The following is a 17,211-nucleotide window of genomic DNA, read 5'->3' as shown; positions in this document are numbered from 1 at the left end:
AATGATGACCAGCCAAATGTCCCCACAAGGTCAAACCCGTCAGACATTCTTGTCGGTACATTTGGTCCTCACTGAGACATAAAACATGTCGCCCTCCAATAACACCCCCCCCCCCCCCCCCCCACACACACACACACACAGACACAGAGTATCAATTATGCTGGGGGGGGGGGGGGGGGGGGGGTGTTCTAAGGGCCACCATAAGAAGTGGGCCAACTACGCTCTGTGCATTGGGCTCCTCCACACACACACACACACACACACACACACACACACACACACACACACATGCTAAACGCACACACGCCACACTCTAAAGGCGAGAGGCTAATCTTGATCAAATTCCTGGAAGCTAGGTGCACGGCGATGCTAATGATTAAAACGCGCGCGACTTCTCTGAGCAGAACGCGCGTTTCCTGAGTGATCTCTTTAGAAAAGGAAACAAAAAAGAGACGGATGGATAGATAGACAGAGGGAAAGAAAAAGCCTCGACGTGAATATTCAGGCGAGTCGAAGTTGCAGTGAGTGTGAACAACATTAAATATGATCTCCGCTGCATTCGGGGCTCGAGCCGCATTAACATATCAAAGCGGCCGCCCGAGGCGCGAGAGAAGCCATCGATACCGGGAGCGCGAGGCAAAGTAAAGATTATTGGTTGTGATGGCTCTGGAATCGGCGGAGCTCGCGGCTAAAAATCCAACGTTAAAAAAAAGAAAAACACGGGAGTGATAGCGTTGGGAGACGCGCGCGCCGCACGGATCCGCGCGCAGCGAGCCGGAACTTTATTTAAAAAGAACAACAAAAAAAACAACAAAAAAGGCAAAAGCCAGCAAACCGCGCGCGCTACAGTCGGTGAGATTCATGAAGAATGACAAATGAGTGATATTCTGAAAGTAATAAAGATATCATAGCAGTTCTAATAATAATAATAATAATAACGCAATATTATAATTTTAATAGCTATTTTAATTTTAGAAAATATTAAATAATACATATTCTTCATTTTTGTACAAATATATATATATATATATATATATATATATATATATATATATATATATATATATATATATATAAATAATAATAATTATTATTATTATTATTATTATTATTTATCACTTTTGCCGATTTAATTCTAATTAAACCAAAAAATTAATTAGGACATGAGTTACCTGACACCAAGCACTGAGGAGAAGGAATTTCTCATTTTAAAAATGATTACATTTGATATTATTATTATTATTATTATTATTATTATTAAAGTGTGTATTTTATATGACTTTTATATACATTTTAATTCATTCAGGTGTTTTTATTATTGTGTTTATTTGTTTAACATATGCATATATTAAATATAAAGATAGATATAAATGTGAAACAGGAATAATTATAGAAGAACGATACTAGCCTGTTATTACTGCTATAGCTACTACTTCATTATTCATTATATACTTCATTATTAGGCCTAATAATAATAATAATAATAATAATAATAATAATAAAGAAAAGCGTAGTGTTCTGCACGCAGCCAAACAAATCCTCTAATCACTCTACAGATAATTCAGTGCTGTCCGTCAGGTCTTCAGATTTAATGCCAATCTGCTGATTTTGAGTGAAAATGTAAATATGAACAAGAAAAACTGCAATAAAAACCACGATGTGAAAAAAAAAATCTCAAACATTCTCATTATTGTGGTTTTAAAGGGAGACACCACAGCTAACAGACAACAAAGACTCAAAACCCACGCAAGCTAAATAATTTAAATGTCCCTGAGTGTGTGTGTGTGTGTGTGTGTGTGTGTGTGTGTGTGTGTGCGTGCGCGCGGATGTGTTAAAAAAAAATCGCTCTTACCTCGCCGGATAACCCCGCCTTGTCCGTTCAACATGAGCCCGCATTGCGCGTCCACGGATCCCTACACACACACACACACACACACACACACACACACACACACGTCAATTCTAATCAAATCTGCACCAGTCTAGTACATTTCTGTAATATTGTAATAAACTCTCCAGCCTTATAGTTCATTTCTACAGCACTCGAGCACACTGCGGTGCATCTCTCTAATGTTCCAGTACGACATAGAGGACTCCAGTGCATTCCACAAAATTCTATTACGATCTATAACATTCTACAACGTTCACCAGATTTAGAATAATGTTTGTGCTATGTGTTATGACTGTGCACTGAACTCTCGCCTAAACATTTACATGCGCGGTCAGTTCCACAGCGTTATCGTAAATTCCACAGAGTTATAGTGAATTCTACAGAGTTATAGTGAATTCTACAGCGTTATCGTAAATTCCACAGCGTTATCGTAAATTCTACAGGGTTATAGTGAATTCTACAGAGTTATAGTGAATTCTACAGCGTTATCGTAAATTCTACAGAGTTATAGTGAATTCTACAGCATATAAATAAATTCTACATCGTTATCATAAATTCTACATCACTATAGTAAATTCTACATTATAGTAAATTCTACAGCATAATAATAAATTCTACATCATTATCGTAAATTCTACATCGTTATAGTAAATTCTACGATATAGTAAATTCTACAGCATAATAATAAACTCTACATCATTATCGTAAATTCTACATCGTTATAGTAAATTCTACATCGTTATAGTAAATTCTACGTTATAGTAAATTCTACAGCATAATAATAAATTCTACATCATTATCGTAAATTCTACATCATTATAGTAAATTCTACATCATTATAGTAAATTCTACAGCATAATAATAAATTCTACATCGTCATCGTAAAATTCTACAGCATAATAATAAATTCTACATCATTATCGTAAATTCTACATCATTACAGTAAATTCTACATCGTTATAGTAAATTCTACAGCATAATAATAAACTACATCATTATCGTAAATTCTACATCGTTATAGTAAATTCTACGTTATAGTAAATTCTACAGCCTTTTAGTAAATTCTAGTGTCATCATAAATTCTACTGCGTTATCAATCAATTCTACTGCGTTATAGCAATTCTACAGCATTTTCTTAAATTTTACCGCGTTATAATCCATTCTACAGCCTTTTTAGTAAATTCTACTGCGTTATAGTAAACTCTACAGCCTTTTAGTAAATTCTACAGTGTTACCATATATTTCACTGCGTGAGAGTAAATTCTACAGCATCATCACAAATTCTACAGTGTTCTCGTAAATTTGACTGCATTATAGTAAATTCTACTGCGTTATAGCCGTTCTACAGCATTACAGGAAATTCTACAACAATCTAGTAAATTCTACAGTAATATAGTAGGAGCACTGGATCAGTATTAACACTTAATAGCATACAGTTAAATCTGTCTCACTGGGAAATATCATCTTTTTTTCTTCTTTCTTTTCCAATTTATAAACTGGCTCAAACATCAACACTGTGTTTCCAGCCACGACGATGGCTAGCTATGAACTATTAGCTTAACTGTTAACTTTATATCATCGTTCACTGGTTTCTAATACAGGAAACTAAATTCTCGTTTTTAATTGCAGCACTGCCGGATCTGTGTAGAGTTAATTCGAGTTAAATCCTGGTATTACGCTGTGAAACCGGCACCGTTCGTGATCTCGTGAAGGTTTGTATTGTCAAGTCGGAGCTTTAAGCAAATTTAGAACTGGTTATCCGACGAATTCATCATCGAACGATGACTTTTTTTAGTTACCGCACACTATAACTGAACACCCAACAAAAAAACAAACAAACAAACAGGTAAATGTGCAGTGTTAAAAAAAATAGTACAGCGTTCCCATCAGAGACGCTTCCGAGTGGAACCATATATATATATATAGGAAGCTACAAACCCATAACCATTAATCGAGCCCTTGAGGAATCCTTTATTTTACACTCTCTTAAATGAAGCTACCAATTTTTTTTTTTTGTGTGTGTGTGTGTGTGTCAAGGCTACGTGTTTATTTTGCACAGTAAATGTTTAAAGGTACACCTGTCTCTGAATGTGAAGATAAAATGATTATTTTTAAATGTTTCCAGGTAAATCACGTTCCCCTGATGGTGCCACACCAGCAGAAAGGAAAAGTGCAGGTCTATACTTTTATCTCTGAGAGTGTCCGAGCGTAAGGACCACCTTACATGACATGTACCTTAAAAACTTTTATTCTAAACCCTGATTAAAGGTACCATGTGCACATGCCCAGGTAGCTGATACACACTAACGATACAAAACTGATAGAACCACGTCACCGACAAGGAAAAGTCAGAACATCAGGAAATGCCGTAGCGTGATCGATCGGGTTCACAAACTAGCCTAGCGCCCGCACGTGAAGATTCACAGTTTCACAAACGATACGACCAGGACACGAAGGAAACATCTTTATTTACGTCCTGTGTGGTTTTGAATAATGACGACATGTTCTCCAAGCGTGTAGGCTATACTCTTAAAGAACCGTAGAACCATTTTTAGTTCCCTGGGAAAAAAATACTTTATAAAATTAGCCTTTGTCGCCGCAACAAACAAATAATGCTCACATCTCTGGTGTGAAAAGACCTCATTTTCAGGTCTTTGTGCCAAACAATCCAGCAGTCTAAAACGGTTCCACATAGAACCATATCAACATTTCAGTCCATGATCCATCCAAGAACCAATTTTGCTGTCCTAAAGAACCTTTCAGTCCTGATAGGAAAATGTTTTTTGGTTATTTGTGGCACAAAAAAAAGCGTTCTCGTTAGTTCTTCATATTCCCCCCCCCCCCAGCACCTTTATTTATTTATTCATTCATTCATTTTAAGAATGTGGGATTTTTTTTAAAATTAGACCACAAGGTCAATATGAAACAAGCAAAAGAAACCAACATTTACACGAAACATATTTTACGGCACGTCGTAATTACGATCATTTCCGACTTTTCCGGGATTTTCTCAGAGCTCCGATTTAAACGTATGTGACGTCATTAGATAAACAACAGCAACAACAACAAACAACAACAAAAAACAACCACAAAAAAAATAAAATAAAAACCGGCACCGGTTTCTACAATTAAACGCAGTAAAGCGTGTCAAGGTTGAACGGTGCGTGTGTTTGTATGCTTGTGACGTCATACACGATCATCAGTGCGGCACTTTCATTTAGCCCGTTTCTATCTTAAATAGAATCGTATAGAATTACACACAGCTTCTAGAGTTTCAACGAGCAAGATTTAGCGGATTAGGAAACAGTTTGTAGTGAAATGAAAATGTTTGTGATTATTATTATTATTATTATTATTATTATTATTATTATTATTATTATTATTGTTATTTAGATTCGCTCATGTATCAAGTTGTGTCACGAGATTTTATCAAAAATTAATCCGTCTCACGTGCCGCGACCAGACTCCACAACAAAGAGTAACACACACACACACACACACACACACACACACACACACACACCGGTTTATAAAGTGCCATACTGCCGAGCTCGTGTAAGCCTTTTTTTCTTTACTCCTCCTTTTTTCCTCCTCGTGCAGTTAAAGTGATTATAAAATCAATACACACAGAAAAAAAAAACTCTAGAGATCAGGAATAAATTATGCGGGAAGGTAACAGGGCCACGGGGCAGCTCCTATTGTTCCGCGTGCCAAATCTTTTTTAGCGGCTCAGAAATGCACTTTGTGCGCGCGCGGCCACTCTGTTGTGCCCCGCATCTGTTTCGGTGAAGCCCCGCACCGAGCCGCGTGCTTTTTTTTTTTTAATTCAGAAAGGTCGGAAACCTTTTTTTTTTTTTTTTTCACGCGACTTTATAAGTGTTTCTCTGCCGGGAATTTGTGTGTGTGTGTGTGTGTGTGTGTGTGTGTGGTGTCTCGTCTCGTCTTTATTTACCACGCGCGTGCAGAACAAGTCGCCTACCATTCCAAAAACTATTGGGGGGGAAATGGGGGTGGGGGGTGGGGGGGTGGGGGGCAAGCTGCGTGCGACAACCGCGGTGTAAACAAAGGCGCTTACAATTCTGTTAAGCACGCGACTGTTTCACACTGTTGTTCAACGCAAACCATTTCCTAAAATGTGCAAATATCGGCTAATATTGATTTATTTAGTCTTGTTAGTTATGTGCGTAGATCTGTAGAGTTTTGCTGAATGTTTAAAATATAAAATAGACGCGAATCTCAACCCCCCCCCCCCCCCCCAGGTCTCTGTAAAATGTAAATAAATAAATAAATAAATATAAAAATGACCGCGTAAAATTGCATGCGATATTACAGACAAAACGATCAAATCTACAGGCCTAGCACCACCGCATTACTGTACAAGCCATGCAATAAGTGCCTAATAATAATCATGTAAATATTTAAAATATATCAATTAAATATTGTACTTGGTTGTGTGTGTGTGTGTGTGTGTGTGTTTTTTTTTTTTATACCTGTACGCATTTTTTTATTGCTTATATAAAAGATATGATTTCACGCACACGCTTACGCTCGCGCACACGCATGCACAACATTTTTGTATTTTGTTGGAAAGCGTGAAAAAAAAAAACCTAAACAAAAAAAAAATAATAATCGCGAATCATGAACCGACCTTCATCCTTTATTTACTCATTTCTTTCTTTCTTTTCTTTCTTTCTCTTTTTTTTTTTTTTTAACTCGCCAGTTAAACTTGACCCGCGCGCAGGATGTCTTTGCATAAATAACCAGTTGATTGACATTAAGTCCTAAATTGGATAAACTACGGTGCTCTACTGCGGAGGATTTGGCCTTTTGTCCGCGCGCCTTTTCCAAGCCCTTAATCCTCCCTTTTAACGGAGAGGCGCGCGCATTCACGCGATTCATTCCGACCTCTCAATAGCACAATGCGCAAAAACATACACCTAAAATTAGATTTCATTCTGTGGCAGCAGTTTCTCTTTTTCTCAAACCGCTCAAAAGAAGTACACACATAAAGAGAGCGTCTGGTGACTTCATTTCAATGAGTCGCGGCTTCTGCGTTTCAAATGAAGTCACGTGGGGTAAAAATCGAGATGTTTATGTTTAGCTGTATTGAAAAAAAAATCGTATTTGTAGACTCGACTCTTTTTTATTTACAGTTAATTGAAATAAACGCGGATTAAGATTTTTTTTTCTTTGTGTCTTGATTGGATTTGTATTTTTCCATAAAGTACAGAATATTCCCGGTTCATTTTTAGGCCTACTTCTGAAAAGAATTTTACAGCGACATGTGGATAATATGCTTCATAAAAATATGAATGATGAAATATGAATAGATATAGTTTGCTATAATTCCTTATTGTTTATTTATTTATTTATTTATTTATTTATTTATTTATTTATATGGGCCTAATGTTAATATCTCTATTGTATACTTATTTTAAATGCGGCGCTTTTAATAATGTCTTATTTATTTATTTATTTATTTATTTATTTATTTATTTATCTTCTAGGCTTGTCTCATTCAAATTCCAGCATAGCGGGGAGTTCCTTGTTTTTATTTATTTAATTTATTTATTTATTTATTTTAAAGTCCGGTTAATTTATTTATTTATAAAAGCTGGTTTTCGTAAGATTTGTAAAATGTGATACAGTCAAGGTCACGTACCGCCAGGCATCTGAGTGTGTGTGTGTGTGTGTGTGTGTGTGTGTGTGTGTGTGTGTGTGTGTGAGTGTATGTGTTGTGCATGCTTGGACAGTGTTTGTTGGGGTTGTGGGCGGGCGGGGGAGAGGGTGCACGTGCTGGTACCTGTAGGTCATCGGCCCCCGGCGTTGGAAGACCCAGACCGGCACCCGGCAGCAGCCTTTGCTCGGGGTGCACACCGTACTGCGAGCCGTGGCTCACGAGCGACAGGTCGTGGCGTCGGTAGGCGTCCAGGCAGCCCAGCTCGCGCCGCTGCTCGTCCAGGCACGACGACTTGAGCGCGCGCGCGCCGTGCAGGTTGATGAAGTCGGTCGGCTCGCCGTGATGGTGCAGCTGCTGGTAGTACTGCTGCGAGTAGTACGCGTCGGCGTTCACGGCCGCGTGGTGCCCGTGCTGGAAGTCGTAGTGGAAAGACTGGTGGTGCAGGGGCGTGTACTGGTGGTTGGCGGGGAAGTACGGCGACGCGAACTCTGTCCCGGTGGCCGGGTACGTGAGCGGAGACGACGACGAGTAAGCCACCGACGAGTTGGCCACTGACTCCAGGCAGCCGAGCTGCATCAAACGGTAGCTGTTTGATCCGTCGTGACGTATCTGTGTGAAAAGGAGAGAGAGAGAGAGAGAGAGAGAGAGGAAAAAAATAAATATATGACGGATGTCATTTAACGAGCGCTCGCAGCTACACCGAGCTACAAGTCGCGCGCGCTGCTCCGTTCAACGGAAATCTTGTCGTGTTTTTCCTTTTATGAAGAACTCGGCCTTGACAAACACGCACATGTACACAACACACTCACTCACACACACACAGCCTCTCTCCTTCTTACACACACACACACACACACACACACACACACACACACACACACACACACACACACACACACGAGCCTCAAAGCCTCTTTTTTAGAGAAGTACCTGACGGCGGTGTCAGTCTCCTCCGTGCCTGGGAGGGAGCGCGTGAAAAACCAGCGCACGGGTGTAAAAAAAAAACAAAAAAACGAGCAACTTTTCCCCCTCCTTCTGTATCCTCTATCCCTCTATCACTTGTCTATCATTTGCCGTGGAAAGTGTGTGTGAGTGTGTGTGTGTGTGAATGTAGAGTTATTAATATCGTGCCAAAACTATTAAGATCATTTACCGTGCACGCGACCGACATCAGAGACACCGGAGTGAGTCAGTGACAATAAAAGCGAAGGGAGCGCGAGAACCGGTGAAAAAGCGACGTGCATTTGTATGAGTGTGTGCGTGTGTGCGAGCGCGTGCGTGCGTATGTGTGTGTGTGTGTATATATATATATATATATTTATTTTTTATCCTGAGCGACATTATAAAATCACATATTTATTCCTGATCATTTTATACAATAAACCACACACACACACACACGCGCGCGCGCGGATATAGTCTTGCTTACGGTGTAAACAAAGAAAAACAATAATTAAATATATTAATATAAATATATAATTTAAAAAATCTTCAGATTTTTTTCCCCCATTAATGTATTTTAAAAATAAATAAATATATATATATATATATATTTTAAATACCTCCGCATCATGAACCAGTCCCGGAAAGGTGGCTGACATTCTCGCGCTTCCGACCAAAAAAAAAAAAAAAAACACTCCCCGGATTATCCTCGCGCTCGCCGCCCGAATTAAACTCAGCAAAGAAGGAAGGGAAGAAAGGAAGGAAGGAAGGACGGAGAGGAGACCGGGGGGAAAAAATCCGCCGGAAAAACTGGTGAAATCGTGGCCTGTCGGAGTCGGTGTCGGTGCAAAGTGCGCGCGCGTGTCTCTCCCCACTGCACCGAGCGGCTCCCTGGCTCGGATTATGTACTTGCCGGGGTTTTTCTCCGGCTGATGTCGTAGGTCCCTTGGTAATATAGAAGTTTTGAAAATTAAGCATCAGCATTGAGGAATGGGAGGACAATAGAGAGAGAAGGAGCCTCATCCCTGGAGACACGGAATAAATATTGTATCTTCGCCTAATAAGGAACCGAGTGCGCTTTCAACACTTTTTGATGATTTTTTTTTTCTTTCTTTCTGTTTCCAGTTTCGCGCCGGCATTTTTTTGTTCTCTTTTACGGATTTCTTTTTTTCTTTTTCTTTTGGCAGCAGAAACGTAAGTTTAATTTCGTCCATAGAGGAGAAAAAAACCCCAACATTTTAATGCACGAATAAAAACATTTGAGTGAATGACCTTCTGAACGGCTTCATGTGCAGTTTATTTTCTTTTTATATATATATATATATATACCTACGTGTGTGTGTGTGTGTGTGTGTGTGTGTGTTAGCAGCAGTAAAAGTGACAAATTTGTGATTTTCATATTTAAAAAAGGAATAACTATAATAATAACGATAATAATAATAATAATAATAATAATAACGATAATAATAATAATAATAATAATAAGGCTTGATCGATGTGGATGTTTTTTGTTGGTTTGTATTTTTACACCTTTTTCAGGAATATATTGCGACAATTTAGTGCGTTTTTAATAATTATTAGAGCATTAAAATATATATATATATTTGAATAGTGTGTATGAATAATAATAATAATAATAATAATAATAATAAACACAAAACACATACAGAGAAGCTTTGCAAACTATTTATCACATTATAACATTGTGACTGGAATCTGTTGCGTCTTTTTAATTCCGTTTGGTACTCGGCCAAATCTCCTTTCTTCTTCTTTTCCTTCTTTTCTTTTCTTTTCTTTCTTTCTTTCTTTCTTTCTTTCTTTTTTTTTTTTTAAAGAAACTAGATTGACTTCTCGCTCTCCGCCGGTCAATCTCAGGCTTTATGGCCGCTAAGTGGACCGTGTCAGACTCGCTTTTTGTTGGACAGGAACAAAAAAACAACAACATTTGCCTCCTTTCCTCCCCTTTTTAAAGAACGATTAGCGTGTGTGTGTGTGTGTTTGTGTGTGTGTGTGTGTGTGTGTGTGTGTGAGAGAGAGAGAGAGAGAGAGAGAGAGAGAGGGGGCTTCCGTTCCGTCGCTCAACTTCGTTCTCAGGATTCGGTCAAATGAGCGCGTCTCTGAGGGGATGCTCTGTCAAAACACACACACACACACACACACACACACACACACTCTCTCTCTCTCTCTCTCTCTCTCTCTCTCTGAACCGGTTACATTATAACGGTCACTGTTGTCTACTGTTTTTATAATAATAATAATAATAATAATAATAATAATAATAATAATAATAATAATAGTTAATATTATGATAAACAGTCTTAATAGTCTTAGGCCAAAGGGTACTAAGGTACTTAGGGTACTGTACCTTTCTTTAATACCTTTAATCTGTATCTTTCACCTGTACTTGTGGATAGTGTGTACCTTTGAAGGTACTAAAGGCGTACGCTTAAAAGGGAACCACATCAAGGGCCAGGAATGGTACCTTTAAGTACCACTTTTTTTTTTCCTGGCGGCGCACCAGTTGCGCATGAACTGACACATTTTTACATTTTTTTGTTTAAAAAAAAAATCGAATAATAAACGCTAGTGGTGTGTGTGTGTGTGTGTGTGTGTGTGTGTGTGTGTGTGTGTGTGTGTAAAAACCATGGCCTTGTCCATGTCACATCCGTGCGCCGCCCCACCCAGCGCGTGAGCTTCTAAAAACCAAAATCACGAGAAGTCAAAGTCCGATGTTTCGATGTTCAAGTCTCCGTTGTGATTAGCTCATTTTCGCACTTTGTGTTCTCGTCACTACGTTATTTTGTCACAGTATTACATTATTTTTGTCAAATATAAACCACACAAGCGACCAGCACGTCACGTGACAGCACGAATCGCATCACCGTCCAATCACATCACGGACCCGCGGTTAACTTTCCCACACGTGTTTATTTATTTACTGATTGATTGATAGATTAAATATTTAACTGATTTTTTTTTTTTTTTTGACTGGGGGTCAGAGGAGTGTAGCCTGAGGTGAAGTAGCCTTTGCTCTCTGTGTTTAAAAAAATAAACAAGTTGTCTATAATGACAGACACTCTGAGAAACAAAGGGTACTAAAGAGGACTTTTCCTTGTCACTGTTCACCTTTTGTACCTCCCAGGTGTGCATGTAGTGTACCCTCCAGGGGCGTAACCCGGCCTGGGCGTTCAGGGCTGAATAATTCTCCGCTCGGAGCGGTTCGTCACGACATAACGGAACCTGAACTTCAGTGAAAGAACACACCTGTGATTTTATATCTTCAGTGGACGGAGGCGAAACCAATCAGACGGCGTTTACAGGAAAATACACACGTGGAAATACTCGCGTCTCATTGGCTGACGGATCTCGATCGTGCCAAACGCTAGCTCACAGTCAGTGTGAGGAGAAATAGGCCTACGGTAATTTATTTTTAATCCGGTAAAGGTGTCTGTACGAGTTCCAGTTTACGTGAACGTGATCTGAGCGGAGCAGAAGGAACGATAATGACGTCTACACGGCACTGTAGCGGCTAAACACATACGGAGATAGCTTAGCTGTGCGTCCCCTCGGCGAGCGACACCAAACTAGCGTTAGAAAAGTTTGACATTTTATCGGTCTGGTCGTCCTACAAACAGCGACAACGCCCGAGGCAGGTTTTCTGATAAATCGAACTTTTTCTGATCATGTCACACACTGACAGCTGAGTTAACTCAGCATCCATAAAACAAAACTTAGCCTACTAGCCGATCTGGAAGAAAAAAAGTTGCATGTACAAGAATCTGGGCTCGGCCCCGGATGATTAACAGTCCGGCTAACGCCCGTGGTACCCTCAAAGCTTCACTCTTAAAACTAATGATGTAGCTGAGATCATTAGTAAAGGTACTCTCTCTCCACAGGTCCGCATTACAGCTATAAAAGATGGTGATGTTTCCACCTGAGTGATAAGGAAGGGTCAAGACTAGTACCTTTAATTCATCCACAGAGGTGTGTTAAATAAATAACACACAGAGTGTTGTTTATAACAATAGAATTAACCAACAATAACAAGCACAACCAACAACCATGGGCGTAACCACGCATTCTTTGGGAGGGGTCGTGTGTCCCCCCCAATGTTGAGGAAATACCCATCTGTCCCCAATATACAGTAGAAAATATTTTCTATATGTCCCCGTTTAATGACCCCTGCCAACGGATCTGTCTTTTCTTCATCTTTCTATTTATTTATGTCTATTCCTTTTGAATATATTTCCGTATGTTAAGGACAATAGGTGTGTTCCCCCACCCCCTCCAATAGTACACATGGTTGCGCCCGTACTCAACGCAAGTTCGTTGATATATTTTAGCAGCTCAGTCTGTAAGAAATGTAGACAGGACGTCCACAGCACCCTACAATTTCCCCATGCTGTGGGAGCTTCTATCACTCAGAAATCACCTGAACTCAAACGCTAACGGAATCCTAAAACTGTCTTCCAAATATGCGAATTTTCAGTACCAGCTCGGACCCTCACAATGTCCAAACCGGGTATGGTCACGCCCTTGCCAACAACAACAACAACAACAACAACGCTGTTAAACACCTAACACGGTGAGTATTGTTTTCTAACAATATTATTACACAACAACCGTAATACCACCAACAACAAAACAACACTTAAATAAATCACACACCGGGTGTTGTTCCATAACAGTATTATTACACAACAGCAATCCCACCACCAAAACGACAACGTTTACGCGATGAATGATACGCCAAGTAACGTTTTATGATAATATTATTACACAGCACCACCAACACAATAAGATATCGCCTGAATAACGACACCGCGAGGGTTTTATAACGATGTCACACAACAGCAACAACGTGCCATAAATAACAGTGTTGTTGTATAATAATACTGTTACACAACAACATTAACAACTACAGCACTGTTGGGTGAAATCACAGTGAGTGCTGTTTTTATAACAATGGCCTGTTATTACACAACTGCGACTGGTTAATCTCAATGGTCAGAATAAGAGGGAAAAATGAATGATAGTCATAATAATACGGTTGAGAGCGCGAGAGGAGCAGTCCTCTCACGCGAGGGATTAAACGTGCGCTTGTACGCGAAGGAGAGAGAGAGAGAGAGAGAAAGAGAGAGAGAGATTGCACCAGTTGCTCGGTAGACGGCTTTAATAATGCGGCTTAGCGCGCGGAGTCCCGCACAAACCCCTCGCGCTGCCATATGCACGCTGTACCGGCCTCGGCTCGCTCCATCTGTCAGACCCGCGCGCGCACACACACACACACACACACACACAGCCTGCATACTGCTCGTCCCCGTGATGGAGCTGGAGACGGTTTAAATCCGTCAGCAAGCTCAAAAACTCAAAGCTGAAAGATTATTATGCGGGAGATAAAGATAACAGATGTAAAACATGAAGCTGAGGAATGAAGCGCGAGATTGGATTTCATAGATTGGATTAAAACGCGTCCCAAACTGTGAGGAGCCAATCAGATCTCTGTAAACTACACAGCTACTGTATGACTAGTACACCGTCTCTGATCATCCGCACAACCGGAAGTCTTTCAACAACAGCAGCAGCAATAATAATAATAATAATAATAATAATAATAATAATACTAATAATATAAGCTACCATATTTTAGAATCTTGCTAATGCTATCATGAAAATGTCCAAAATTAGAGATGGCACCGATCCGATACTCAGATCAGAAAAATTGTAGAATTTGATCCGATCGCGGTTGAAATTTGCCTGGAAGTAGAAATTTTTACGTGTAAAGAGAAACATGACTTCCTGTTATGGCGTTCATTATTTAGCTTTGATTCCTATCATATTTACCCTTTATACTTCCAGTTCATGATGAGTTTAAAGCGTACAGATTTCACAGAAGAAGCGATATCAGATGGGTCCGGATACACTCGTATCGGGAAAGGAAATCTGACGTCGAGCCGTCTCTAGCCACAGCGCGGGAGCTAGCGAACCTACACAGACGATAAATGACGATATTATTCGCTCAAATAAAGCCATGCACATACACGTACGGTTCATTCAACCCGGACTACTAGGCTAGTCGCAAATACACTCCAGATTCAACACACAAAATGATCAATCTCATTAGAAACACGTATAAACGCACAGGGTGTTAGCATCGATTAGCGCTGCCTGGATCTCATGAGCACATTTATTTATTTGCTTTGATTAGTTGTGTTTATCCACAGATCGGTGAGTAGTGACGCGTTCATATTATCCCTCAAACCAGCGACTTAAATCGAACTAGCTTGCAAAAAAAAAAAAAAATGTCGTTATCCTCCTTGTTTTTCGTGATCTGCTCCCTACGTCCACGTCCGGTCCGTATTGACTTCTCGTGAGCGCGGAAGACGCGCAAACGCAACCAGAACTCGTGAGAAATTCCTACAAACGCTATAAGAACATTGAGTCTGGTTTATACGAATGAATACTTAGCTAGGAAATCGTAGCCTACAAGCGCCCCTTGACTCCGCCCGTTGACCCCGCCCCCTGACTCCTAACTTTAATTTGAATAGAAATCGCTGCAGATTTGTGACGTCACTTCTGGGGTTTTTTGGTTGTTGTGTTTTTTTTTTTTTTTTTAAAGTATTTTTGCCTGAGTGAAATTTCGTACCACGCCATCTGACGACTCACGTCGGTCACGTAACAAAAAAAAAACACACACACACACACACACACACACACACAAAAAAAACCCCTCAAAGCTAACGTGCAGCTATTGGACAATGTGACCGATGGGTTCCTTAAGAGTTCTTCAGCGTCCTAAAGTTTATTTAAAATTTTTAAACATTTTTTACAAAGAATCCCTCTCTGGAGAACCATTAACGGTATTTCCCGATAAATAATTTTTACAAGATGGCCGACTTAAATCCAGTATTAGATAACCTTGCTAAATCTACTTTCTTGATGTTCTACAAGATCGTCATACCAAATAGATGTGTTTTTAAAAAATTAAATTAAATTAAAAAAAAAAAAGAGTTCCTGAGAACATATTTCGTTGCTTCAGAAGAACCTTTAGCTGGATTGAAATTAAAAATCGTTACATTCCCATTATAATATTAACCTGAGACACAATAATGAGCTCCTTCAGGGTTCCTCATGGTCCGGAAGTGCTTCTGTTTTGTGATGAAATCCCCTCTGAGGAACGCTTAATGGTGTTTACAGACACTCAGAATATAGATTCTAATGTCTCAGGAACGTCAGGATCTCCGTCTGGAAAGCTGAGGCTCTTATGATTATTTAAGAGAGAGAGAGAGAGAGAGAGAGAGAGAGAGAGAGAGAGAGAAAGACTTTGGCATTTCAGGTGAATAAAGTGGAACAGAAACACCCGACTGTACCATAATCTTAGGCATTCGTATAACTTTTCGTACGACTTGTGTGAATTCTTAGGAATCTTCCAGTCAGTGGGACTGACCCGGGGAAATAACCGACACAATGGCGGTATTGTCGGAGGTGACGGGGAAATAACGCGGCTCACGAGCGCTCACGAGGTCACGCGTCCGTTAACTGCGCCCACAATAACGGCTGGGGAAATGACCGAACTGCGTCGGAATAACAATTACAAAATAATAACGTTAATCCTCGTCGTGACCTACATACACACACACACACACACACACACACACACACGGAGGTTTATATGCTAATACAGTTAGAAGGGGGCGGGGCCACGCGTCAGTCAGACAGATTGGAGATAATGCGAAATTAATTTCTCCTCGACGAGGTGAAGGTCAAGACAGGTGGCAGAGTATTTCCACAGCACAGGTCTGAACAGTTCTCCAAATCAGCCATTCTGTATCGTTTACATCAGATTAATAAACAATAAAGATACGCACAGGAGTCTGAAACAGGTAGTTATTATACACTTTAGTACCTTATATGATTCATGAGCTGAGGTGGAACTAGTTATTATACACTTTAGTACCTTATATGATTAAAGAGCTGAGGTGGAACTAGTTATTATACACTTTAGTACCTTATATGATTAAAGAGCTGAGGTGGAACTAGTTATTATACACTTTAGTACCTTATATGATTAAAGAGCTGAGGTGGAACTAGTTATTATACACTTTAGTACCTTATACGATTCATGAGCTGAGGTGGAACTAGTTATTATACACTTTAGTACCTTATATGATTAAAGAGCTGAGGTGGAACTAGTTATTATACACTTTAGTACCTTATATGATTCATGAGCTGAGGTGGAACTAGTTATTATACACTTTAGTACCTTATACGATTCATGAGCTGAGGTGGAACTAGTTATTATACACTTTAGTACCTTATATGATTAAAGAGCTGAGGTGGAACTAGTTATTATACACTTTAGTACCTTATATGATTCATGAGCTGAGGTGGAACTAGTTATTAGACGTTTTAGTACCTTATATGATTAAAGAGCTGAGGTGGAACTAGTTATTATACACTTTAGTACCTTATAAGATTCATGAGCTGAGGTGGAACTAGTTATTATACACTTTAGTACCTTATACGATTCATGAGCTGACGTGGAACTAGTTATTATACACTTTAGTACCTTATACGATTCATGAGCTGAGGTGGAACTAGTTATTAGACGTTTTAGTACCTTATACGATTCATGAGCTGAGGTGGAACTAGTTATTAGACGTTTTAGTACCTTATATGATTCATGAGCTGAGGTGGA

The 17,211-nt window shown here is 39.6% G+C and overlaps 1 protein-coding gene across 1 annotated transcript in view; it reads right to left on the bottom strand.

The window, feature by feature from the left end:
• tfap2d (transcription factor AP-2 delta (activating enhancer binding protein 2 delta)) overlaps positions 1 to 9,234 on the bottom strand; it is an 18,230-nt gene extending 8,996 nt beyond the window's left edge. Inside the window, exons 1-3 of the mRNA XM_017456022.3 lie at positions 9,134 to 9,234; positions 7,695 to 8,180; positions 1,853 to 1,913 (exon numbers count right to left, since the gene is read on the bottom strand). Of these exons, the coding sequence (XP_017311511.3) occupies positions 1,853 to 1,913; positions 7,695 to 8,180; positions 9,134 to 9,172 (586 nt within the window). The 5' untranslated portion in view covers positions 9,173 to 9,234. The remainder of the gene's footprint in view (positions 1 to 1,852; positions 1,914 to 7,694; positions 8,181 to 9,133) is intronic.
• Between the last annotated feature and the right edge of the window lie 7,977 nt (positions 9,235 to 17,211).

The sequence above is a fragment of the Ictalurus punctatus genome, chromosome 2, assembly GCF_001660625.3.
Source record: "Ictalurus punctatus breed USDA103 chromosome 2, Coco_2.0, whole genome shotgun sequence".
NCBI classification, from domain to species: Eukaryota; Metazoa; Chordata; class Actinopteri; order Siluriformes; family Ictaluridae; genus Ictalurus; species Ictalurus punctatus.
The sequence above is the reverse complement of the archived record's forward strand: the minus strand, read 5'-3'. Positions and strand labels throughout refer to the sequence as shown.